We start from the raw sequence: 26,921 nt of genomic DNA, 5'->3' as shown, positions 1-26,921 counted from the left end.
TCCAAAATGAATCACATTTTGAGGGCCTAAACAGGCTCGAAATCTTATGAAACTTTGCCCAAGCATCAGTACTGGTTTCAGAATTGGGCGTAGAAAAATGTCTTGATAGCGCAACCGATAAAATTGCCTTTCCGGCTACATTTCAGGTACTTGTGTAATGTCCCAGTACCTACAAAAAAGTATCTTGGAGCAAAGTCCTAAACACAACAAGAAGTCTGCCGTTTTGTTTTGCTGAATTTCTTTTCTTTGAATATGCTGGTCAAGTAAAAAAAAATGTTTTAAATCAATGTTGGAAACAGTTGTGTTGCTTAATATTTTTCTGGAGAAAGCAAGAAAAAAAGAAAAGAAAGAAAGAAAGAAAGAAAGAAAGAAAGAAAGAAAGAAAGAAAGAAAGAAAGAAAGAAAGAGAGAGAAAGAAAAAACCCTTACTGCCCCAAACTGGTGCATTTTAGATTTTCAGTTTTATTTATTACTCTTTATTAGAAAAAGTTTAAATGCAAGACTACAGCTCTATGTAAGTTTTCATTTTTAACAACAACAAGGAGTTTAAGATTTGGGCTCTCTGATCAAAATGTGTTAAGGTTATTTATGATTGACAACAGTTGTGCTGGAGATATACCCCCTGTTTTGCTATATACATCCATTTCAGCACTGACTGGGTTTGATTTGGTTGGAGTTTTCTCTTCATCCAGCATCTGATTTGAGGCATGACCTTTGACCCGGCATTGTTTTGGATTCATTTTCCCCCCTCCTTTTCTTTCCTTTGAGAAAACTCTGAGCACTTTTTTCTCATGCTTCATTAACCTGTTAATTAATCTGATTAGTGATCTAAAATGAAACTGATGAATCCGTGCTGATAGCCAGTCCCTCCTCTCAGTGCTACAAGGAGATTAGAGTGAAACCGGACGACTCTGTTCTCCCTTAGAAAAGCGTTAATGTCACCCCTCCTCCCCCTGAGGCCGCTCTGCTCCTCTCAGTGCTTTGTCCTCCCTGCCTGTCGGAGGCGCTCTCTGATTCGCAGTGTCTGATTGGACAGAAGCGGGGGGTGGAGAGATGGGAGTGTTTGCCAGCTCTGTCTTGCTGACGATGCCACATTGCATCCTTCTCTATGAATGCCTCTTCTTCTCTGTCTCTCTGTTCTGCATTTTCCTCCCTTTTTTCAGTGTTTTTCCTCTCTCTTCTCTCTTTCTTTCTTACACCCGCACATTATTCTTGGTAGGCCTGCTCCCTGTTTCATTAGATCTGATCGGACCATAACCACTGAACTTAACTGGCTAAGCCAGTTATTAATATGATGTATTCAAATAACTTCTATATTGATTAACAGGGTGATCTCATGAAATAGTTTTGTATGAAAAAAAAAGTCTTAAGAAAATCAGCACACGTATTATTGTAATATAAAAAATAATCTTGGCAAAACAATGATTTACATGAAATACATACATGATTTATATTTGTACATTAAGTATTAAATTGTTTATTAAGAATACATTTTAAAGCATTATTTTTTTATTTTTTTTATTTTTTTAAACAGTAGTTTATAGTTTATAACTTCCCTACTTATAGGTAGGGAAGTTAGTTTAAATTTGCTTAATTGTCATAAAAATTTATGACAATTAAGCACATTTAAAGCCTACAATCCAATAAATCTTAATACTCCTAAAATAAACTCTCATTTATATATTATAATATAATATAATAGCTATTATTATTATTATTGTTGTTGTTAATAATAATAACAGTTAATAATTTATTTTATTTATTTGTAGGATATATATTTTTAATTGCAGTAGGCTACTAATTATTAGAGGAAGTGGGCTTATGTGTGCTTAATTGTCAAAAATATATATTATTTTCATGACAATCAAGCACATTTGTAACAGTGCAATAATGTGAATCAATTTCTTACTTTTAAGTTTGAGTTCAGGTGAAATATAACCCAGACCTTTATTTTCATGAGACTCTCCTAACAACTGAGGTTCTCGCTTAGTGTCAGCCAACCATTGGACATGATTGTAACCTCCAGGGGGCAGCGTTTACCAGTGTGCGCCAAATCTCTATATTTGTGCAATGTGAGATAATATCTGTGATATGGAGCGGCCCTTTGAAAGAGGCTCTGTGTGGAGATTTTATCATGGTAACTGTCTCACAGATGCACATTTGGAACGAGTTATACCGTTGACCCAGTTCTGTAATGTGTGTGCTACATGCATGGTTGGGGTTGCCAAATCCTCTGCAGTTCTACCTCAAAGGAATAATTTAATCAATCCTGTTGTCATCGCCTCTAAAAGCATGAAACATAAAGACATTTTAGTCTATCGTGGCACTGCAGAGGATTTAGAAATCAGTCTCTCTGCATGTAGAAATTCAACACACACCTACATACAGTCACACATACACTCACTCACTGCAACACACACACCGTAATAGACCTGCTAAGAGATTCTCGACTCGGCTCATGAGAGATGTCGCATGTGTCTGCGTGTGTCACCAACTCATCCTCCAGTCTGCGGCTGCAGAACAGCATATGGCTCCTCCCCAAACAGACCATGTGCTGTAGCGCCCTCAGCTGGCAGAAAGACAGACATGCTATGAGGCGTCTCCCCTGCAAAAGACCCAATGTACCTCAAAACACACTTACGGACACTTTACCACACGTATTCCCACACAAACACACACAGGTGTACAGTGGGTGGTTGGCGCTGCTATAGCTTTCATCTGTCTGCCTTTCTTTAAAGCCAGCTGACCCCTCCTCCTCTCCCCCCTCCTCTGTGGTAAGACCAATGGTACGGACCAACGGTAACCAAAACCCCACCTCTCATTCCACCCCCATCACCTTGTCGACCTGTCCATCGACGCCTGTTATTCACCATATGACTTTGGCATGAACGCACGTGTTCCCTCTCATCACTGTGGCATTGGGCAGGCACATGTATATATGCTGGTAGTGTGTCCATCGCCTCGACCTCTCCCCTCCCCTAGGCTGCGATGCCTTTCATTGGTGCGCTGTAGTCACATGGTCATCGCTCTCTCTGTGTGTAGTCCAGTGTCTGCCTCTGCTGGTCAGCTCTGGTGTGATAGTTCACCACTGACGTTGCAGAGCTCTGAAATCAGCTGGGGATTGTGAAAATACGATTTCCTGTGCAATGTCCACATGCATGAAGCTAATTCTCAGTTTTGCTTGGTTTTTGTGATGTGTTTTTCAAGGGCATGTGTGTGTAGATGTAGGTGTTAGATATTTAAAGGTGCACTGAGTCATTTTTTTCATGTTGTGCTTACACTGACACCTAGTGGTGTGGATGCAGTGCCTTACCAAAGAAAAATATTTGCAATTCTAGAAATGCTCAATTCGCTGAATTTATTCCACAAGCGGAACTTTCAGATAATAGGGGTCTTGCCAAGATAAAACCAATAGTATTTGGTTAGTCATGTGATCTAAAAATGGCGGCTTCCATGAAGTGACCCTCTCTGTGTAAAACAAAACTGCGTTTGGGTGACTGATATGACTGCTGAATTCATTGTAAATAAGTGATCATTTTAAGCACTTTTTTTAATTCATTACAACACAATACAATTCTATTTGTAGAAACTTTTTAATGAGGGGAGAAAACTACTGAGTGCACCTTTGAAACAGAAAGTCGCAACTTTGTGTATATGTTTAGATTATATAAGTGAAGTAAAATTTAGAGAGAGTTTAAAGAAGCACTAACAAATGGATAAGCCCATTTCTGCAACATAAGAAAAAAATAATGCTTTGATAAATCATAATTTTGACAAAATTATGAGATAGGGAGTCAGTATGAGAAAAAGATTTATGAACTTATAAAAGTTATGACATACTAAGATATGAATTAAAAAGTCAAAAATGACGTACTAAGTCAGTTATGAGATAAGTCATAATTATGGTCTTATAGTCATTAACTTTGTAGACATTAGTCAATTATAGACATCATAGATTTTGTCACTGTTGACTTGTTTCCTAATTAACTTATCTCGTAATTCTGACTTTTTGTCTTTTCAACTTGTCCTAATTGACTTACTATCTCATAATTTCGGCTTTTTGTCATAGTTAGGACTTTAATGTTATAATTATAATTTACCAAAGCATACCATCTGTAAACATTTGTGGTTTAGTGTCTGTGAATGTGACGCATACACAGATGCTAATATCACTCATGAAATATAGTGGCATATGCTTCAATGGCAGGTTAGTTCTATAGGGCAATTTATAAAGTATATATGATTAGATTGTTACTTCAGAAGTGTTGTGTATTGTGGTAGACATCTATAAATGCTTTGCATCCATTTGGAATATTGTCATTGTTTCATAAAGCCACCAGACATCCTTTGTGTCTCTGTAGTTTGCTACTGGTGGTGTTTAACATGCTGTTGTAGACATATTAACTTGATTGTGTGTGTGTGTGTGTGTGTGCCACCTTGAATATGGTGGTGTACAAATGGTTGGGTGTATATATGTGTGTGCCTCTCCATGAACACGCATATGTGTGTGTTTGTCATGCTGAAAAAGGGCCTCCAAAACACTGAAGATAACGCCAGGATCTCGATCACATTCTTTCGGCTGTTCCGTGTGATGAGGCTGGTGAAGCTCCTGTCTCGGGGCGAGGGCATTCGGACGCTGCTCTGGACCTTCATTAAATCCTTTCAGGTGAGGAGAATGAAATTAGACAGCCCTTTCTTGTGCAACTGTACAGAGAAGTTTGCACTGTGGTCCAGACTTTATGCCCAAGTCAAAGTCAGACTTTGTGAGCTATGAACATCAGCAAACAATCTAATGTCCTGCCACTTTATTATCCTGTTTATATGAAATAAAATGATAAAATGTACCAAAGTTTGGGATCAGTAAAAACATTGGGGTCAATTAAATAAATGCAATTAATTTTATTTTATATTCATGTAAAGAATCCTAAAAATGCATGACTGTTTCTACAAAAGTATTAAGGGTTTTCAGCATTGATAATAATCTGAAGAGTTTCTTGAGCTCCAAATGAGAATATTAGAATGATTTCTGAAGGAGTAATGCCTGCTGAATATTAAGCTTCAATAATTAATTACACTTTAATATGTAATAAATGTATTTTAAAGTGCAGTAATATTTCACAATATTACAGTTTTACTGTATTTTCTCCCTTGCTTAGACTTTCGAAAACCAACTGCAAACTGGGTGTTGTTTAAAAAAAAATAATGCATGCATTGAATTTCATCATATATTTAAATTACATTTATGCATTTAGCAGACACTTTTATCCAAAGTGACGTACAGTGCATTCAGGCTAACATTTTTTACCTAACGTGTTCCATGGGAATCAAACCCACAACCTTTTGCACTGCAAACACAATGCTCTACCACTGAGACACACTTGTTATTTGACTATACGTCATTCGGGTTGAGAGTCAAAAGGAGCTAAAAGGGGCTGTTGAAATGAAATGTTTATATTCCTGCATTTGTGTTCGCTCTGTGTATTTAATCCTTCTCCATCTCCTTTGGTTTGTTTCCAGGCGCTTCCCTACGTTGCTTTGCTGATCGTAATGCTGTTCTTCATCTACGCCGTCATTGGGATGCAGGTCAGTCCCAGCGTCTTTTGCTTCACACTCTCTCCACAGCCTCCCCAAGGAAATGTCTCCACGTCTGCTATGGCTCCTGTGCTCGTACTTGGACACGTCGGTGTTGAGCGATTCATGACGGATAATGTTTTTGTCACCCCACAGATGTTTGGTAAGATTGCCCTGAGGGACAACAGCCAGATCAACCGAAACAACAACTTTCAGACGTTTCCTCAGGCTGTTCTGCTGCTCTTCAGGTCAGTTTCCCTCTCTCTCTTTCTCTCGCTTTCACTCGTTTAATGTCTCTCTCTCTCACATTGAGCTTGTGTATTTCTGTAGGTGTGCAACAGGGGAGGCATGGCAGGAAATCATGCTGGCCTGTTCCCCGAAACGCCCGTGTGAGAAGGGGTCAGAGGTCTACCACAACAGTGATGAGTGTGGCAGCCACTTTGCCATCATCTACTTTGTTAGCTTTTATATGCTTTGCGCCTTCCTGGTGAGTTGACATCGATATTCCTTCCCAGTAAGCAACTGTGTTACTGTAAATCAGCTGTGAAATCATCTCCACCAGCATGGCGTCCTTTACCCCCTCTGTACAATGTTTACCGTATCCATAATAACAGAAGCAGCGGGTGTGATTCAGGGGTCTCCTTAGCACAAGATGATTCCGTTCCTTCCTCTCCCACAGATCATTAACCTTTTTGTGGCCGTCATCATGGACAACTTTGACTATTTGACACGTGATTGGTCGATATTGGGGCCGCATCACCTGGATGAGTTTAAGAGGATATGGGCGGAATACGATCCTGAGGCCAAGTCAGTCACTTCCTGTTTTGCCCTCTCACATCTGCTCTATCCCAGTTGAAGTTTCTAGATCTTATTATTAATAATTCTAAAGTTTTTATTTGTAGCGACTGAAACTGAGATCTGAGTGTTATGTGGTTGCAGGGGACGGATAAAGCACCTGGATGTGGTGACGTTGCTGCGCAGGATTCAGCCTCCCCTTGGGTTTGGAAAGCTTTGTCCACATCGAGTGGCGTGCAAGGTACAAACACAAATTCTAAAATGTGCTAATTCTGTAGTGCGTTATACACATTACTTGACTGACTTAATCTGTACATCTGCAGCGGCTTGTGTCCATGAACATGCCTCTCAATAGTGACGGGACGGTGATGTTCAATGCAACTCTCTTTGCTCTAGTACGAACGGCTCTACGCATCAAAACAGAAGGTGTGAATATGTCATAAGCAAGTTCATAAGCCTGCAATAAAATCAATTCACATGCCAATATACATGCACAGAAAAGTCACTTTTTGTTTGTGTTTGTGTCAGGTAATCTGGAGCAAGCAAATGAGGAACTCAGGGCCATCGTGAAGAAGATCTGGAAGAGGACCAGCATGAAGCTGCTGGATCAAGTCGTTCCGCCTGCTGGAGGTGAGTGGTGGCAAAAGGTCAAAGGTCAAGCATTACAATCAAAAGTTAGGGGTCGATAAGATTTTTCTTTGAACGAAGCCTCTAGTTCTCACAAAGACTGCATTTATTTGGTCAAATGTGCAGTAAAAACTGTGAAATATTAACTGAATTTAAATATCTTAAAATGGAATTTATTCCTGTGATTATTGCAAAGCTAAATTTTCCCCAGGCTGTACTCCATGATTCTTTAGAAATCATTCTAATATGCAGATTTTTTTGTTTGTTTAAGAAACATTTCTTATTATTATTATTATTATCGATGTTTAAAAGAGTTGTGCTTTTTAATATATATATTTTTTTGTGTGTGTGAAAAACTGATACTTTTTTTAGGATTCTTTTCTAACAATGTACTGTCACTTTTTCAGTTTAATGCATAACTGTTAAATAAAAGTAAAAAAAATAAAAAAATAAAAATAAATAAAAGTACTGACCCCAAACTCATGAAGTGAAAACAAAACAAAGGTGTCAAGTTTATCTTAAAAGTTTGAGACAATATATTTATGAACTAACATAACAATGCAGGAAGCAACCTAACTTCCAACCAGCACAACAAACTAAACCCGAGTGTGTGTGTGTGTGTGTGTGTGTGTGTGTGTTTCCTTGCCCGACAGATGACGAAGTAACAGTGGGGAAGTTCTATGCCACATTCCTGATTCAGGAATACTTCAGGAAATTTAAGAAGCGCAAGGAACAGGGCCTGGTGGCCAAAATTCCTCCAAAGACTGCTCTTTCACTGCAGGTGGACACATAAGACCATCAGCTATAACAGAAAATTGTTATAGTTTTCGTTTGTATATGAATGTGCCTGTTTGTGTGTGTTGTGCCCAGGCTGGCCTGCGTACACTGCATGATATGGGTCCTGAGATCAGAAGAGCGATATCGGGAGACCTGACTGTGGAGGAGGAGCTGGAGAGAGCCATGAAGGAAACCGTGTGTGCTGCATCAGAGGATGATATCTTCAGGGTAAAGGTCTGATGTTGCCTCTTGTATTCCTCTCCTCCGCTCTGCTCACATCATGGCTTCTGCCGCCGGAGCTTCTGCCCACCTGCATGGGACCCTCAGCCAGATCTTCAAACCGGGCTGCGAAGGGTCACAGAGCTGCTTGTTTAGATTCTTTCCTCAGCATTGAGGGCTTAGAAATGTTTCTTTTTCATTTGTTATTAGGACAACAAAATCATTATGTTCATATTAAGTTCATAACAGCGCTTTGCCCTCATCGCACAGACCAGATGGTTATAAATGAGTGTTAAAGGAAAATCCAAATAGCTCTATTAAGTACATTTATAGACTGTTTAGAAAAACAGGAATTGAAAGTGTGTGCTTCTGTATGTTCATTTGGCCTTGTTTATCTTGGTATTAATATTTGATCACAAGTAACACTCAATACAGCTGAAAAAGAGAAGGAATGCGTCCCAGAAGCATATTGAGATCAGAATCCACTCTTAAGTCAGTATACATTAAAATGACAAGAAGACGTCTTGTTTTCAGAGAAATCTAACCTGTATGTATTTTTGGTCATGTCTCTTCAAATTTACAACTGGCATTGAAAGTGAGGGATTTTAGGTACAAGGCAGTAACAAATAATAAATAACATCATGTTGAGGTCTCGATAAAGTCATGTCAAGATAATGAAAAAAAAACAAGACAAAAAAAATAAAGAATAGGGTATAATGTTTAGGGCTTCTGTGTTATGAGAAAATGCCTGCATGTAGTCATTGAAATCTACCGTATTTTTCGGACTATAAGTCGCACCTGAGTATAAGTCGCATCAGTCCAAAAATACGTCATGACGAGGAAAAAAACATATAGAAGTCGCACTGGACTATAAGTCGCATTTATTTAGAACCAAGAACCAAGAGAAAACATTACCGTCTACAGCCATGAGAGGGCGCTCTATGATTTCAGTGTAGACTACAGGAGCACTGAGCAGCATAGAGCGCCCTCTCACAGCTGTAGACGGTAATGTTTTCTCTTGGTTCATTTCTCCTTGTTAATTTCTCTTGGTTCATGTCAAATTAATTTTGATAAATAAGTCGCACCTGACACCAAGTCGTAGGACCAGCCAAACTCTGAAAAAAATGTTAAACTTATAGTCTGGAAAATACGGTACTGAATAATTACTGGAGATGTTAATAGCAGATGTGAATGTGGACGGACGATGAGGTTAGTGTAAATGTGATCACTTTCATGCGTATATTTGTCTTTGCAGCGGTCTGGAGGTCTCTTCGGTAACCACGTCAACTACTACCACCAGAGCGACGGCCACGCCTCCTTCCCACAGTCCTTCACAACACAGCGGCCGTTGCACATCAGTAAATCCGGGAGTCCCGGCGAAGCAGAATCTCCCTCTCATCAGAAGCTCGTCGACTCCACCTTCACTCCGAGCAGTTACTCTTCCTCAGGATCCAACGCCAACATTAACAACGCCAACAACACCGGCATCGGACACCGGTACCCCAAACCTACCATCAGCACAGTGGACGGACACACGGCGCCGCCCCTCACCTCCGTCCCACTACCACGGCCCACATGGTGCTTTCCTAACAAGAGGTATGATTACACATGCTTTCTGTAGCTGCAAATGTGAGTTAGTGGGGAGTTGTTCAGGTTTGCCAAAATCCGGTTCCTGATTGTGGTTTGTCTCGCCCCCGATTGTCTCGTGTGGACCAGGAGCTGTTTCTATGACTCTTTCATGCGGTACGTTCCTCACACAAAGACCAAAAGAGACCTCATCACTTTGGAGGGCTGTCGTATGCTCTCTCCATACTCGGGTGGATCTGAAGCTAAATGTGTGCATCACACACAGATCCGCTCTAGCATTTCTGTGAGCGGCTTTCCTGATTGGCTGTCAGCTAAATGAGCATGTGCTAGCCCAGTGGTTCTTAACTGTTTTTTCTGTCGGAACCCAGACTTTACGTTCTCAGCAGCATGAACGTTGTTGTTGATGTTATTCTTGATGATAAGGGCATGTGAAACAACACATTCATGTTGGCATCTACCTAATCTGGATGGTTTCTACAAAGAACTCAGACAGACAGTGTCATTATTGTAAATTAAAACTTTTAATTAATTGATATTCATTGAAATAACACAGAAATAAAATATTTTACATTAGATAACTGAAATAAACACGTTCTATTTTAAGTGCAAAAATTATTCAAACTGAAATAAATTAAGCTATAAAAATAGTTAAAAACATACACAAATTACAAACACTTCAATTTAAGATAAAATAAAAAATCTAAATTAAAATAAACATTTAAAATATAAAAAGCTAATTCAAAATATTATAATATATTGCAGTATATATGCATAATAATATATAAATAATACTGAAATAACAATACTGATGAATTAAAGGCGCAATATGTAATTTCTCTGCTTTAAAAATTGCAGAAATCACTATATCTATGTTATTTATATTTTTTAGTTGTGTACTTACATTATCCCGACAGTTTCCACGAACTTTCAAATCCGGAGAAAATTATAGTTTAATTAGAAGACACGGCATGTTTCTTTATTTCCGTTTTGTCGCCCGTCTATGGCGTCATATAACCTTTGACCCCTCTAGTTTATCTAATTTCCTGCGGAACCGCCAAATACAAAGGTGAACAGAAGCAAAGACGAGACGAAGAAGATAAAGTAGTAACTAGCCTTGATCGAGACTATTATATTTTATATTTATATTCTTTATATTCGTATTTATACCTCAATCAATAACTTCATTATGGATCATTATTATGCTTTGCCGGCACGTTCTGTGAAGTGCAAACGTACGGGTGAAATAAATGACCCGAGAAGGTTTTGGGACAAGATAAGAAACAAGACTCGGGTAAATATTGGAGTTGCCGAACTCGCTTGCATTCTGATAAACAGGTATGAATCCATTCAGCTAACTGTATCTATCCGTATACTTTGTGAAACGATGATGTCTTGTGTAAAACGCAGATGGACTAGCTCTCATGTATAGTATAATGTAAATCTACATTTTTTCTATATCTAGCTGGATAAAGTAGCTTCAAATGAAGTTCACTATCTTGTTCGATATCATATTATAAACGTAATTATAATTATTAACGAAAGGCGACCGTGTTTTTTTAACATATATTACTACTAGCTAGATGGAATATTGATTTGATAGGGGTCTCATAATTCATATATCTCTCCATTCGAAAAGACGTGATTGTCAAAATACTAAGTTAGAATGAGTGAGGAATGATAAGGAGCAACTGAGCGCGTGTTCCAATGAACAACAACTCCCATGAGCCTACGCTCTTTCCCGACATCATCAAAGTACGTCTTATGTTATTATTTTGATTGAGTGACCCCTGGTGGCCAAAAATCCCATACTGTACGTTTAATTTGCAGCAAAATGAAAAAATTACTACTTAATGTAAAATGACAATATAAAAAGCTAATAAAAATATTAATAAACACCGTAGTAGTATACAAGTAAAACTAAAGGAACACTGCTGTAGAGTTTGACTGGATGCAGGCCTTTTGACATCAACAAAAACAAATGAAATGAGTTTTCATTTATAATATAAAAATTGTAGCCTGTTGATCATAACTAAACATGTTCAAATGGTAAGTTGTATTAGTTTTTCCAATACTTTCCTCCTGCTATCAGAACAGACTTCGCTCTCACTAGAGAAGAACTGCTCTGCTAGTCCATGTACTTATTTGTGTTGAAGTTCGTCCTGCTGGTCATTTCCAGGCTGTACTGGAGGGGCTCTTCATTTAGACCCAAATACAAAAGCATCAATTTCACAAGCAGCTCTGACTGTTATTAAACTGAATGCACTATATTCACACAGATTCAGCACAATCCTAAGAACAGGATATGCACTTACTTCCATTAGTGGAGCTCCGGTCTTCATGAAGTGCCCCTTGACAAAACCTTTTTCTCCTCTTAAATCTAACATCATAAGGTTTCTCTGCAAAAAATAATAACAGTGCTTCTGTAATGTGACACAACCAGTTAAACCTGTGCTGTAAGGTTTGTCAGACCTCATCAAGCTGCTATGATGGATTGTGTTCACATTATAATAGCCTTATGAGAGCTTGAGGAGAAATGAACTGCTTTTATCTGTATAGGTGAGCTTTCTTCACTTCTGGAAGCAGATGATGAAGATGGGCAATATGCTTGTAGCTCACCTGTGTGTTTTGTTGTTTTGTCTAGCTCTGATTCCAGTGACAGTCGTCTCCCTATAATCCAGCGAGAGGAAGCATCTACAGATGAGACGTACGATGAAACATTACTAGACGAGAGAGATCAGACCATGCTCTCAATGGACATGTAATACTTCATTCTTCTGTTTTTCTTCATATCAGAATAGTTAATACAACAATAAACCACAGGACGGCGTGAGATACAGTTTAATGCATGAGCTATAGTAGTTTAAATTGGTAAAATAGCTTACTAGACGATAACAAATCTGACCCCTCACCCCTTAGTATTAATAGTGGCTTCCAAGCAGCGGTCATAATGGTCCCCAAAATAAAATTCATTTGATTTGAAGAAGATTTTTTTTAAAGAAATTAATAGTTTTATTCAGCAAAAACAACAAAAAAGCATAAAATTCATCAAAAGTAAACATTTTTTTTAAACGTTTAGAATGTTACAAATGATTCCTATTTCAAATACATTTTGGAAAATTGTACTTTTATTTCATCATATACATCATAACATTTTTTTTTGCATGTTTTAAATATTTATAAATGTTTCTTGAGGAGCAAATCACATTTTAGAATGATTTCTGAAGGATCATGTGACGCTAAGGATCACAGCAATAAATTACATTTGAAAACACGATAGAAAAGCCTTATTTTAAATAACATTTGACAATGATGTTTTTACTGTATTTTTTTTTTTTATCAAATGAATGTCGTTTTTGTGGGCCTAAGAGCCTTCAAATTAAATATTTTCAAATTTTGTCAAATACTTATTTTTGGGGATGCACTTTGACCCAAACTTTGACAGTTTCTTGAGATTCTGGCTCCTTGATAGAATTATATTTTAAAGTTCTGAGTTCTGTGTGTTTGCCGGATGCAGGATGAAGTTTCAGGATGAAGAGAGCAAGCAGTTGGCTCCCATGGTGGAGGCGGATGTAGGGGAGGAGAGGAGGCCGTGGCAGTCTCCACGGCGGAGGGCCTTTCTCTGCCCCACTGCACTAGGTACATGCTCACACACACGTTCATTACACTTAATACAGATCAGTACAATCAGTAGTGTGACCTTGAAGTCAACTGCATATTTGCTTTTCAACACAGGTCGACGGTCTTCCTTTCACTTTGAGTGTCTGAGAAAACATAACAGACCTGATGTTTCTCAGAAAACAGCACTACCACTGCATCTAGTGCATCATCAGGTGAACTTATGCGTGCGCACAAACACGCTAGACAATTTCGATTTTTTGTCCTTTTAACTTATTCATCTTCTGGTTTTTAAAGGCTCTGGCTGTGGCAGGGTTGAGTCCCTTGCTGAGACGGAGTCATTCTCCGACGCTGTTCACGCGGCTGTGTTCCACACCTCCTGCGAGTCCCAGCGGCCGCGGCGGCGGAGGGCCGTGCTACCAGCCCGTCCCGTCTCTGCGGTTGGAGGGCAGCGGATCTTACGAGAAACTCAACAGCAGCATGCCGTCTGTGAACTGCAGCTCGTGGTACAGTGACAGTAACGGCAACCACAGCGGGAGCGTGCAGAGGACGCAGCGACCCGTGTCCCTCACGGTCCCTCCGGTCACACGCAGAGACTCCATATCCCTGGCACATGGGAGCGCCTGCAGCCTCGTGGAGGCGGTAAGCCTCATTTTCTCTCTCTTTAATCAAGACACTACAACACGGGTGTCAAAAGGTGCCAGAGCCCTGCAGAGTTTAGTTTCAACCCTAATTAAACACACCTGATCCAACTAATAAAGTCTTTCAGGCTTATTCGAAAACTAGATTGGATGTGTGTTGGCTCTGGCCCTCCAGGAATTGAGCTTGACACCCCTGCACTGATCATTTTTTAGATTTAGGGCCATTTTGCTTGCAAAATTGTCATCATTCAGACTAGTGGATAGAAACATCCAAAATGCATGTTTAGGTGTTTGTTTTATTTACACTTTATCTAGTTGTGTCTTGCCGTTTTCCCAAAGGAGTTTTTTTTCCTCATACACCGAGCCAGCAATTTTCATGTCAGTAGCTCTTACATACACCAGAATTAATAGTTTTATTCCTATATGTATATTCTGAAGGTTTTAACAGATGGGTTTGTTTATATAACATTCGCCTGACTTATATAACAAGTTATGCTTAAATATGGTGAATTCTGGCAGTTTACAGTATTTTCTGACTTATGGAGCACCCTTAGGAGCCTTTCACTTTTAAGAGTATAAAGTGTTTACAAGTTCTCGTTCGTTCTTTGCTCAGGTGTTGATATCCGAGGGTTTGGGTCGCTATGCACAGGATCCCTCCTTCATCCAGGTGGCGAAGCAGGAGCTAGCGGACGCCTGCGACATGACCATGGAGGAGATGGAGAACGCTGCCGACAACATTCTCAACGCCAACGCGCCACCCAACGCCAACGGAAACCTGCTACCCTTCATACAGTGCAGAGACACTGGCTCGCAGGAGTCCTGCTGCAGCCACACGCTGGCCCTCTCGACCGCCACGGGCTCCGACGAGCTTCTGGGGGCGGAGTTAGAGTGCTCCGAGGGGGCGGGGCAGCGGAACAGCCCTCTGATGGAGGACGAGGACATGGAGTGCGTGACCAGTTTGTAGGGGGACAGCAGCACGGAGGACTTCCTGTGTCTTAGCCCAGCTCTCTCTGAGGACGCTGCTGTCCTGCAGTCTGACCTGTCTGTTGCGTGTACCTACTGTAGGGGTATAAGGCCATTCTGCTTAGCTGAGACCGAGTTGGTTTTTAGTTCGTCCGTGTGTTTGCGAAAGCACGAGCGAGTAGGAGTGTGTACTGTACATGTTTGTGTGTGTGCGTTTCTAAAGTGCCTCACAGTTCTCACAACCTTGATTGCAGTAAGGAAACGAAAACCCTGACCGAGCAGGGAATGAAGGGAAAAGATGCGCTGCCGTCGCTCAAGCAGTGGGGTCTGTCCGCCGGTGGGAGGACAGAGCGAGTTTGCGCTGACTCGTGTATGTGTGTGTGTGTGTGTGGCAGTAGGACTTGAAGGCCACATCTTCGGCGTGGACGAGTGGTGCCGAGCAGGTGGATCTTGAGGACCGTGTTGGGAATATGCCGCCCGGGTTCGAGAGATGTTCAAAGGGACATATTGGAGTGGCTCTCGATTTCCTTTCATGGGGCTGTCCATCCATCCGTTCATCAGGAGAAGTGTCTTCTGCTCTGCAAGCGCCCTCACGTCATCCTTCTCCTTTAAGGCTTTCTATTGTGTTCAGTTGATGGTTTTTGCTGCTTTTTGAGTTTGATTTCTACCCACAGTTCCCTAGTTAGCTTTTCTTTAAATCAGCGGAAGACTGAACTCCCTGAATTGCTCTCTTTCTCGTGTACCGTTACGGCTTTCAGGCAGCTGCTAGCTGTGCAAGGTACGGGTCATTCAGGTTTTATTTCCTGTTTTTTTTTTTTTCTGCATTTGAGTGTTTGTAATGTTGTTTATCTTGGATTGCATATTTTTCTTAAATTATTATTATTATTATTGAAGGCGTTTAAGATGTTTAAGCCAGATGCAGTGTTGTGAATCTAATGCCTCTTACAGACACACACACAAAAAAAATATTTATTTATTTATTGAAGAGTGTTCTGCCGGAGGGTTTGTTGGTGTAGCTGTAAATGAGCGGTGTCACTCTCCCGGACGCAGGTAGCACTGACAGATCTCATGGCTGCTGTTGGATTTGGACTCACGTTTGCTCTGAAACTACTGATGTTTCTTCACTGCTGATCATTCAGCCGACAGCTGCGATTCTGTCACTATCCCACCTGCTCGACACAGGGAACGGCAGAGCTTCGGAAGGTCAGTGAAGGTGCACTTTGAGGAGACGAAGGGTGGAGTATTCAGGGATGTCTGGGTAGCGCATCATTAAAAAAACAAAAACCTTCAATGTAGTTCACACAGGGCTAAATATATTATGAAAGTACCAACATCAGCAGTGTCATCATCATACAATGTTATTGATTGCTATTATTATGATTATTATTACTATTATTGTTAAGGATATTTTTTCTGCTGGGTTTAGCACTGTTTCCATGCAGTTCGGCAGACACACAGAGAACTACTTATCAATCTATTATGCAAATAAGGTGTTGAAGCGTTAACATTGTGTTGGTAATGTGTCGACGGGATGGAAGGCGTCCCCTAAACACGTGCGCTGATGAGAAACCTGACCAATCCACTTCCAGGCGTCTCTCTTTTCGTGCCACACTTAGAAGTTCTGTCACCGTTTTGCACACGACTTCAGACGATATGACTCTCTCTTTCCATGTATGATTAGATAATCGATTATTTTTGTCTCGCGAACTCTTCGCTTTCTACACCCGAGCGTCCTGGCGTTTTGTTCCAGGCCTCGAACATCGCATTCAATCTCAAGTCTCCAGTCCTGTGCCGTTTTTATTTCCTGTTGTCGAATGAGTTCCTGAATGTTTACAGGAGGTCTCTGCTCTTGAGGATGATGCAAAGCTTGTGGAAAAAAATGTGACAAATGTAGCCAGAACCCACCTGCTCTGTTCCAAAGCCGCCACCACACCCCTCATATCTCCTACACACACGTGCCATATGTCATTATGAGGCTGCCCCAGGCATATTTCGAGGCCTTGATTGTGTACGTGTGCGAGTTTCTGCGTGTTTCGCATATGCAGTGCGCGGAAACGAGCGTGTTTGTGTGGTGTCCGTGCGGGATGAGTGTGTGAGTGCATGCATGCGTATGTGCTTGCATACCACAAGATATGCAAAAACAATGCAATAACAGTTTCCTTCAGAACTACAGCTGTACAAAAATCTTAAGATTCCGAGAGAAATATATTCACTGGTGTGTATTAAGTTACAGAACTTTAAATTGAAGAAACCTGTCATACTTGAAATCGGGTGCATTTGAGTATCGAGTATTTTGAAATAATCTTGTGCGGGTCAGTTTGGTTTGACGTTTTCTCTTCTGTTGGTTTCAATTATCTCTGCATGAGGATTCTTTTGGTGTGCCAAGCGTTCCGAGTAACTCTTTTTTTTTTTTTTTTTTTTTGTCGTTGTTGTCGTTTTCATTTGAAACATTGAGGAAACACTGATGACGAGGAGCGAAGGTGTAAATACAGTCGGAGGAGAGAAGCACCTCGGTGTGAAAATGATTTTGCATATCTTGTGCTCAGCTGAAAGGTGCATGATACGCAAGAGCAGCTCTCTCTGTTTCACTCTCGCTGTTTCCCCCTTTATCTTTTCATTCGCTCACCCTCTTTGTCCTTTCTTCGGCAGACATCACAGTAAAGGTGAATATTTGAGGCTGCAAGCTGAAACATTAGAAATCCCCTTTCATTTCTCCAGTCTTCATGGACAATCTGTGAGATTTAGTTTGGAAATAATAGATTTGGATGCTATGCTTGAATTTTTTTTGTTTGCATGGAGTCTAAAGAATCAACCTAGTGGAAGGAGTCCTCCTCTCCCTTCATTTGCCAATGATTGTATATTTTTATAGACTTATAGAAAATGATTAACACATGAAAAGAGACCATATGAACTCATCTATATCTGCTGAATGTCAGGGTTAAAATGGCTACACACAACCGTGTTTGAGAATGTATGTAGTGACTACATATAGATAGAAAAATATAGAGGAAATCATTCGTATTCACCGCAGTAGCTCCTTTTGAAACTCTGGTCGTACGGCCTGTTTTTAAGCAGGATGGTTTGCTGTTTTTACTGAGGGAGGAGTGCAATGAGATTAATCATGTGATTTTGAATCCGAGGGCTTTTTCACAGCTGCTTTATTCAGATCAACACATCACATTCCCCTCCGAGCACCTGCACTTGATAGAACAGTGTGGAAAAGCCACGGGCTTTCATGACACAATAGCAGCGCCTGTGTTGATTGAACCCTCTAATGAATGAACACAGAGAGCTGTCTGCTCAGGCCTTGGGGAAATGTACCAAATATTTGACTGAATATTTTCTTAGTTGCTCAGTGAGTTTTTTGCCCAAATGGTTGTAATGTAGCTTTTCTTCTCTCAGAGAATCAGAAGTTATTTTCTATATTTTAATATAAGAGAAATATTTATCCGATGGAAGATATTCGCACTGGTTGGAGGGAATGTGGGTGACGTAATGGATGAGATTTCAGCAAGTGTAGGTTGCTTTCTTGATGGACCTTGATTGTGGCTTGTATTTCGGTTTGCCGTCTGTAGCAGCAGCGCACAACTTTTCCCCAATAGAAAAGCGCATATTGAAAGAAATGGTTTTATGCATGCATTTAAAGCTTAATATTGTTTGAAAATGTGATACCCTCAGAAAAGAGTAAGCTATCCATAGTGAATGAGCAGCATTGGTTCAACCATTCAAGTTCACAACACATTACAGTAAAAAACAGTTAATTTTTTGGGTTGTTTGTTTTATTTGGATAAACCCAGTATAGCAGGAACATGAAATGTTAGTGGATTTATTAAGGACGTCTGTAATATCCATTCAAATATCCATTGGGGCTGTCCGGTGTTTCTGGGTTCATGCGTGTTCGTATGTCAATTCTCCATGTGTCGGACTGAAGGAACGTGCCGTGGGGTTGACCTTTAACCCAGAGAAAGCCTGGACAAGTGCAATGTCTGCCCTCTGGTTTAACCTTTGTGTAGCACATATCTCTAATGTCCTCCTTTATATGACTGTTAATTTGATGTTATAAGTTAATGTAGTGCGAGTTTTAATGATAAACTAAAAGCTAAGGTGGTGATGCAATAATCACAATTTGCACATTTAAACCACGTTTAGTTGGACACATCGTACACATAATCCAAGTAAAGGATGAATTTATGCATAGATTTTAGCTGCCGTGTAAATATTAATTTCGCCCTAAGCTCCAAACGTCAATCTTGCCATAGTTTCATTGCAACAGGTGGGACGATAATTAATGCAGATTTGTTCAGTGTTTTTTAGGGCACTGATTGCTTTTGAAACCCAAAACTATGGGTAGGTGAATGCAAAACTATTTATATGAACCAGTTTGAGGTTTTCGAGTGGCATTTCCCCGCTTCTAGTTCCACCCAGCGAATGTAGCACTAGAGACAGAAGGAGATGGGCGGAACAGTAACGATTATGATGAGGAGCTCAAATAGTTAATATTGCACCAATCTCCATGTATGAGTGAATCTTTTAACAACTTATTCTTTACCACATCTTGCTTACTTTCTGCAGAGATGGAAGTAATGCTGTGTTTAACGGCATCGAGCTCTGGGCTTGATTTGTTGGGTCTCTTTTTCTCTAATGGGTGGCAGGGACTGAGGGAGTTGACTCCCTGACTGTATATTCACACGGGGTGTTGGGTAACAACGCCTAATGGATTGCGCTTCTTTGATTGGTTCAGACACAATTATCATAGTAAAAACAACTATTGGACCGCAATTGTTTTGCGCCAGAGCTAGGCTGTTTAGATAAGTCGATCTAATTAGCTGACGCCTCATTGGCACTTGAAAAGTTGAGAAATTTTCAACTTCTGATGGGAGCAACCCCAGTGGCGCGATGCTGACGACCCACAATTCAGTTCGGCAATGCATGATGTCACCCATTCAAAGTAAATGAGAAGCGTTAACACCGCTGCCCCGTTTGAATGTACCGTGACACTCACTCATCTACAGATGCAGCCCACAATTCTTTCTGAAACCCGAATCTGCATTACATTATTTTCCTGCGTTCGAAGGTGATCTGGTTTACGGTTAACCACTTTAGGACCCACAAAGGGAGGAATTTTTGAGCGGATCATCTCAGTTGCTTTATTTCTGGTGACCACACGAGCAGCTTCTGTAGTCTTGATTGACGGTGTGGATGGGAAGTGTAGTCTTGAGGTCCTGAGCTGTTTGTTAGATTAACGAGTTGAATTAAAATTAGACGCGCATCATGCTTTTGGTAGAATTTCGAAAGCATCAGTGCTGACCATTCAGGTCTCTCACCAAACACCGTCAGAGGTCATTCACATTTTGGACTTATTTAATGGAGTTTAGACCCCAGGTGTTATTGAAAACTGTGAGACGTCTGCATGGTCTGTCATTCCCTCCTCTACTTTTGCTGAGACTCTTTTGTTTCATTTCATCATTCTTTCATTTGTTGTTCATTTAGATTTTAAAAAGAATACGCTACGTAAATCTGAAGATTCAATCACTTTTTCTACTCCTATTTTCAAAAAAAAAGTGAAATGAAAAAAATATATAAAAATTGGATTTGTAAATAAGTGATTGTACAGTTTGTATCTGTATCTGTCAGTCTGTCTTTGGTGACAGAGTGTGTCTTGCTTATAACGCACGCTACCAGTAAATAAAAACTCAAAAAATATCTTTAGATTGTATGGTTCTTGACAGGAAGTTTTAAATTTAATCTCTGCTGTATATTCCTGTAATATTGCATTTTTATCTGAGGAATGATGTTATTAAACAATTGCAAATAAAGTGAATTTCCTAAGGTTTGGTTCTTCTGCGTCTCATGAAGGATTACAACAAGTTCCTCAGGTAAGATCTCACCTGACCAACGTTCTTCCAAGCAGCAGAGCTTCAAGATACACTATTTAAATTCAGATGTTGTGTTATTCTGGTCACAGCATGATCGTGTAAATGACAAATTATATGAAATCAAAACAGAAATCGAATAAATGTCTTTTTAACATTCATACTGCATTAAATCCAGAGTCCAGCCACTGGATCAGGACAATCTGCAGCTGTAAAATAATTCATAGAAATGCAGCCTATGCAGATCATACGTAGATAATGTGTGTCTGCATACTTCCTGGGTTTCTGTTCAGCTGGATCACCCGTGACTTTCCATGATGAAGTGTAAACAACAGATCTGGATTCAGTTCATGATTCACCATTTTTGGGTGTGTTCACACTTGTAGCTCAGTTCACTTGGTTAAATTTGGTCTGGACCAAAAAGAAAAAACCTTTAGTCCTGGTTTGTATAGCATTCACATTGGCTTTTTAACACTAAACTAAAAAGATACCGAACCTAAAGGAATAGGGATACGTTCACAACCTGATTGATAAGCTTTTATAACATCGAGTTTGTGACCGAACATCCGAAGCAATGCTTTTGTTGTATGTGTGTAGTCCATCGCACACACAGAAAAAGCTGCAAAGGGGAAGTGGTTCTGATGTCTGTACCAAACTTTGAAGGGCAACATCGCGACTATATGACTAGAAAAAACTGGTAGGCTTGAGCATTTTGTCATTTTTAGGGTCTCATCTTGTGATTTAATGTCCTGTCTTTGGTCACTGTTAACGTTCATATTTCATTCGAACTGCACCAGAGTTTGGATGGCAGCGTTCACACATGAGCCGCACAATCAGAGCAGTAGCATCAGGGTTTGTTTTAATTGGACTGAACATGGCAAGTGTGAACACACCAGTCTAAAGGTGCTTTCACACTTGGTCTGACTGCATGATACACAAACGGTTTGGGTTTTGCATGATACACAAAAGGATAAAAGCATGATGTTAGATTATTGCCATCATGCAGACTACACTGTATCACACTGTATTTAGTTTGGGCAACACAAGGTGTCACTGTGGCATCAAAGCTTACAAATCGCCTATTCCGACTTGATTACTATTCTTGAGGTAAAACACGCCCTCCTCATTGGCCTACAGACAAAGAAATGTAGAAATAAATGTGAAAATAAATAAATGTAGAAATAAATAAATAAATATGTAAAGAAACATACAAAAGTGGAAATAAATGTACAAATAAAGCAGAATTTAAATCAAATAATTGTATTTTTTTTTTCTTTGTATATTTATATTTATTAATTTATTTTAACATTTCTTTGTATATTTATTTAGAAATTTGTCAGGTTTGGCATTCCATACAACCGCAAACAAAATAGTCAGGATCTCATGAAAGAACACTCATGAAAGAAGACTAGCTGAAAATCTCTCATGGAAATCACTAAACTCCAGATTACTGCAGAGCAAGCGCGTGCACATTGTTGCCAGATTGAAAAAAATAAGCAAAGCTCTGGACAAAAAAGCTTATCCTTTTAACAGAGAAGCTCTGATTAGGGGATATGAACTCTTGATATCTGGCAACCGCACACATGAACGCTTGCGTAGTAGAGGCATGTAGGTTACAGCAGTCTGCAATAATATTCTGTGTCCATTATTTGACAAAAAAAAAAAAAAACATTTTGGTATGATTTTTTTTTATTTTTATACATATTAACCTCATCTTTTATCATCCACGATAGTCACAGTTATTGTTTATTGAACTTGTTGTCTTGTGTCTAAATGCTTTTCCAGCCAAGACTCTCCCTCAGAGAGTCATGAATACGTAGCCGCAGCAGTGAAGCCTGATGCAATACAGCAACAAAGACTGGACTTCCTGACCACAGCTGGACAACAATTACACACAATCAGAGCAGTGACAGCTGGCAAGCTCAGTGGAACCCGTCCACACTGAGAGAATGAACGTGTGGAAGAGACAGTCAGGCTCATACCTCATAGGCTAAAGCAAACATCCAGCAGTGAAGTTTTCACCTGAATGTCCATGTGAATCTGAACAGCCTCTTCAGGGTCCACATGCTGAGACTTCATGATTCTTCCAAGCAAAACAAAACATACAATTAATGTACTTAAGTGAAAAACAGAGGAAAACACATCTAGTTTTTACATTTACATTTATCCATTTTACATTTATCCATTTAGGAGATGCTTTTAAATAAGTTAAACTAAACTTCCTAAACGATGAGCTACGCCAGACTAGACTAATTCACTGCTGATTCTTGTGTCAAAACATGGGCACAAGACATGTGAACCTTCCTACTATCTCTTTAATGACAAATATGATTCATCTGATGTAGAAAATCATCCAGGGTGGATGTTATCTTTTTCACTGGTCATAATAAGTTACTTCAAAAGCAGATCATGGTCTCATTTAAATCTGAAGTTAGACTTTGCTAATATCTAGTTAGTCAGACTAGTTCTCAAGACACTTTTAATGTGGTGGCTATGTTATGCAACTGGCCCCTGAATTATCCCTTAGCCTTCCACAAGTAGAGTTTTTATATTATTTAAATAAGGTAAATGCATTTGCAATATTTTACCACTAGTAGGCAGGTTAGTGTATATGAAAGCATATGGGTAACAAAATTCATTTGAAATGTAATTTGTAAAATGGCAATGCAATATGTACAATGGCATATATTGATTGACAGGTCAGGGGTGTGATTGGCTAAAAATGCATTTTTTCGAATCCACATGGACTTTAACGACATTATCGCAGGGTATTTAATGAAAATGCGTTTAAGAAAAAAATAAAAGACATTTAAATTAAACATACCTTATCAATTTTGGTAATATAATTTTTTTTTTTTTTTTTTAATTTTGCAACTTATAAAGTGTTTAAATGTTTTTAATTTACATACTAAAACTAGTGTAGGGAATGGCAAATGTCAATTATATAATTTAATTTTGCACTAAATATTGCACATATGTATGGGAAAATGTAAATATAAATAAATAAATGCATTGCCATTTTTTGCTACCCATATGCTTCCATAAGTATAAGACTAGTGGCAGTAACAATGCATAGAAAATGTGTGAATCAGAATTCTATTGCATTAATTTTCCTCATGTAAATTAAATCCATGAAATGTGTCAATGTAAGTTGAATATGTGGAGGAAAAGAGAAAAGAACACGCACCTCATATAACTGTATGCGGTGCGTGTGTAAATGAATTGATTTGAGTATTTGAACGGCAGGGATAGTATAATGCCCTTTCTTATGCTTTTAGGAAACTGTCAGTCTGTCAGTCATCAAATATATTATTGAAAAACAACCTTCTGGCCTAGACTGTAGTCATTATGTACTTTAAAAATGGTGAGCTGTGTGTGACAACCTTTGAACTTATTCTGTATCTTGCCATCAACATGAATATTCTCTTAATATTCAAAGTGAAAAAATTAACGATGTTGGGTGCACATCAAAACAAATACTTCATTCGGAAGAGGTGAAATGAAATGTCAGTCATCAAACTGCCAGCAGTGAATTAAATTTTGGGATAGTACTCAGGGTGGTAAGTAAGTTGTCAGGGGTACCAAGTTCCACCCAACCCACAAACCCCTCAGGATCCACCACTGATGTGGTACATAGTGTGTAAAAAAATAATACAATTATTAGGGAGATGACATTACCAAAACGTTGTGACATTTAACCTAGTAATGATGAGTTTGTAAAACTTTTTGGAATTATAAATACTATTGCACTTTTTACCTACAAGCACTTCATCTATAATACTACTTAATATAAATACTTCTGCACTTTTCATCCATATAGTACATATTGCTTTTTAAATCTAGGAATCCTGAGTTCAAATCCCATTTTTGCTAAGGTTAAACATTTTGCATGTTGCATTATATCCAACAAATCACCTCAATCGCCAGCACTTGCTGTGAAAGTCACAGTGGCGCAGGTGGCTAAACACATGTTCATTGCACACCTGGGTGTGCTAGAGCTGTGGGTTCAAATCCCACCTTGGTGTGTTGGGATACAATCACTACACCACAGCTTTAAAGCCTTGATCTTATACTTTATTTGAAGCTCACAAACAGGTGAATACTGAAGAATAAGTTCCTTCAGATGTCAGGACAAGAGATCTGTGGCTCACAGGTATGAGCGCTGCCTCATGGTTTCAGAGGTTGCTGGTTCAATCCCAGCCAGATCTCTGCGATATGAATGAATGGTGTGGTGTGAGTGAAGGGTGCACCCAAAGGAGGGGGATACCAGTGTGGTCTCCCCCTGGAGCTTCCTGCACCATGTCCAGCAGGGGTTATGCTTTTGGCCAGACTGAAAGAAATTATTTTAGGCTGTATAAAATTTCACACTTGCCGTCCCTTCCCCACCTACTTAGGTTACCATCATTTGCATTTTGATGGTGTCACCCTTCAAAAAGTAAATGATGGTAACCTACACATTCAGTGCCCAACAACACACATAAACACATTATAATTACCTGTCCATGAGCAGATGTCCATCATGACAAATTTCCCAAACTCTGTATGGTCCAAACTCACCCCTTATTCTGTAAAGACCGATATAAACAAATACTCTATACTGTATGTACAACATCATTATACATCTTTAAAAATAGATCATGTGGACATCAGTTAAAGTTTTGCCTTTAAAGACTGACAACTAAAAGATTCTCTATAATCTTGAAGGTTTAACCCCTTCAAAAAGAAAATGATAGCAACCAACACATTTACTTCCCAACAACACACAGTCATATGTTAAAAGCATTACCTGTCCACGAGCAGATGTCCATTATTATGGCGAAATGTCATTCCACGTGTCTTAGAAATGTATATGGTCCAAACACTTATTCCTTATTCTGTAAAGGAAAAAACATGATTAATCAAAACAAGATAAGACATAAACATACACTTAATTCATATTGCATGTTACTTTCAATTGTACAAGAGAACTATCAATCTCCATTTACACATTTGCTGCCCCAAAATTACACAAAATAGCAAAGAAATTACTGAGAGAAATGCCAAACATTTTGACTGACCAATTATTGTTTATAAAAAAGATATTGTATATCAAAAATGTATTTTATATTTTAAAAACAGTGGTACTGAAAGTGCATAATGTCATCAGATTCTAGTGGATGTATTTCTTTCATCTTACCATTTTGTCGGAAAAGCAGAAGCCCAGGAAGCTGAGAACTAGAATGATATGCACCAGAATTCCAGAACTACAAAACAAGATTCAAGAAACATTGTGAGCAAATGTGTGAGGAAATCAAGTGCAAAGCAGAAGCTATGTGTCAGTCACTGTCTGTAAATGTACATTTTCTTACAAAGTAAGAAAATCATGAAGCAGCAGGGGAACATCAGAGGCAGAGCATCCACCATCACTTATTATTTAATACACTGACACAACAGACAACAGCAGAGATCAATGGAATTTAAGTTACTACTTTTTATCTTGCATACGTAAATGAAGCTACTTGCTTTAATTAATACCAAAGCATTGATTATTGATTAATTTATACATATTTTAATGCATGCCAGTAATTTTACAAGAAAATCGTGCTTTATGAGGAAAGAGACTAACATTAAAAGTAGACACTAAGGTTTCAAATCCACGATCTGCACTTGTTAAATCTGTTCAAACTTGTGCTGTGCAGACTGTTTACAAGCGACACGTTGCTAATGATCCAAAGGTGTCATGCTGAACGTGACGCGCTCGTGGAAGAAAGCGTGTTTTAATTATCATACAGAGATTACAGATTTATATTTTGTATTTAAAGACTGCATGTATTACATACCACTGAGAAACACATTCTTATTTTACAATAATAAAAAATGTTGCATGTTGCATTCTCACATCTGACATGTATTTTCTCTCTGTGGATATTTGCTATGGTTGTTTAATAACAACGTCACAGAATTCTTGTGTTAAGGGAGGAATAAGGTCAGCAGAAGGTTTCTATGGGACACAGATTGCAGACCATGTTATCCGCCACAACACAACAGTAACAGATCACAGATTTCTGGGTGGATAATCTCATCACAGGCTGGACAGATGTCACATGCAACACAGCAGATAAACAGACCTCATCCAGGCATTTAGTGCACAGACTAATCCACTGTTTTGAGCTTTATTACAATCTCTCCACGTGTACACATTAACAATGCATTCTTATCTGAGTGTGCAAAATGTTTCATGTTACTCTCCTTTTCAAGGTTAATTTTGGGTAAA

The 26,921-nt window shown here is 39.2% G+C and overlaps 2 protein-coding genes across 6 annotated transcripts in view; one reads left to right on the top strand and one right to left on the bottom strand.

Annotated features, from left to right (window-relative positions):
• Positions 1–20,622, top strand: part of LOC113048094 (voltage-dependent L-type calcium channel subunit alpha-1C-like) — a 126,186-nt gene extending 105,564 nt beyond the window's left edge. The window contains exons 31-48 of one of the 3 annotated variants that reach the window (XM_026209617.1): positions 2,739–2,786; positions 4,529–4,666; positions 5,518–5,583; positions 5,728–5,819; positions 5,902–6,058; positions 6,251–6,378; positions 6,511–6,607; positions 6,690–6,792; positions 6,895–6,996; positions 7,647–7,774; positions 7,864–8,004; positions 9,245–9,585; positions 9,706–9,732; positions 12,218–12,334; positions 13,091–13,212; positions 13,309–13,406; positions 13,489–13,833; positions 14,446–20,622. In XM_026209617.1, the coding sequence (XP_026065402.1) occupies positions 2,739–2,786; positions 4,529–4,666; positions 5,518–5,583; positions 5,728–5,819; positions 5,902–6,058; positions 6,251–6,378; positions 6,511–6,607; positions 6,690–6,792; positions 6,895–6,996; positions 7,647–7,774; positions 7,864–8,004; positions 9,245–9,585; positions 9,706–9,732; positions 12,218–12,334; positions 13,091–13,212; positions 13,309–13,406; positions 13,489–13,833; positions 14,446–14,796 (2,601 nt within the window). In that variant the 3' untranslated portion in view covers positions 14,797–20,622. The remainder of the gene's footprint in view (positions 1–2,738; positions 2,787–4,528; positions 4,667–5,517; positions 5,584–5,727; positions 5,820–5,901; positions 6,059–6,250; positions 6,379–6,510; positions 6,608–6,689; positions 6,793–6,894; positions 6,997–7,646; positions 7,775–7,863; positions 8,005–9,244; positions 9,586–9,705; positions 9,733–12,217; positions 12,335–13,090; positions 13,213–13,308; positions 13,407–13,488; positions 13,834–14,445) is intronic. The other 2 variants (XM_026209616.1, XM_026209618.1) reach the window with 2 other exon arrangements.
• Positions 20,030–25,997, bottom strand: LOC113048096 (N-acyl-phosphatidylethanolamine-hydrolyzing phospholipase D-like). Of its 3 annotated transcripts, none has more exons than XR_003276398.1 (5): positions 25,845–25,991; positions 25,455–25,542; positions 25,165–25,233; positions 22,651–22,751; positions 20,030–21,799 (listed from the first exon to the last, which is right to left on the bottom strand). XR_003276398.1 is itself a non-coding variant. In XM_026209624.1 (5 exons), the coding sequence occupies exons 2-5, from the start codon at positions 25,493–25,495 to the stop codon at positions 21,737–21,739; spliced, it is 234 nt and encodes a 77-aa protein (XP_026065409.1). In that variant the 5' UTR covers positions 25,496–25,542; positions 25,845–25,997; the 3' UTR covers positions 20,030–21,736. The 3 variants fall into 3 exon arrangements, 1 of the variants encoding a protein (XP_026065409.1); XM_026209624.1 differs by having other exon boundaries at positions 22,691–22,751; positions 25,845–25,997; XR_003276399.1 differs by lacking the exons at positions 20,030–21,799; positions 22,651–22,751 and adding an exon at positions 24,535–24,998 and having other exon boundaries at positions 25,845–25,984.
• Positions 25,998–26,921: the final 924 nt, after the last annotated feature.

The sequence above is a fragment of the Carassius auratus genome, chromosome 29 (assembly GCF_003368295.1).
Source record: "Carassius auratus strain Wakin chromosome 29, ASM336829v1, whole genome shotgun sequence".
NCBI lineage: Eukaryota > Metazoa > Chordata > Actinopteri > Cypriniformes > Cyprinidae > Carassius > Carassius auratus.
Note: the sequence above shows the minus strand (reverse complement) of the source record. Positions and strands in the feature narration are given on the sequence as shown.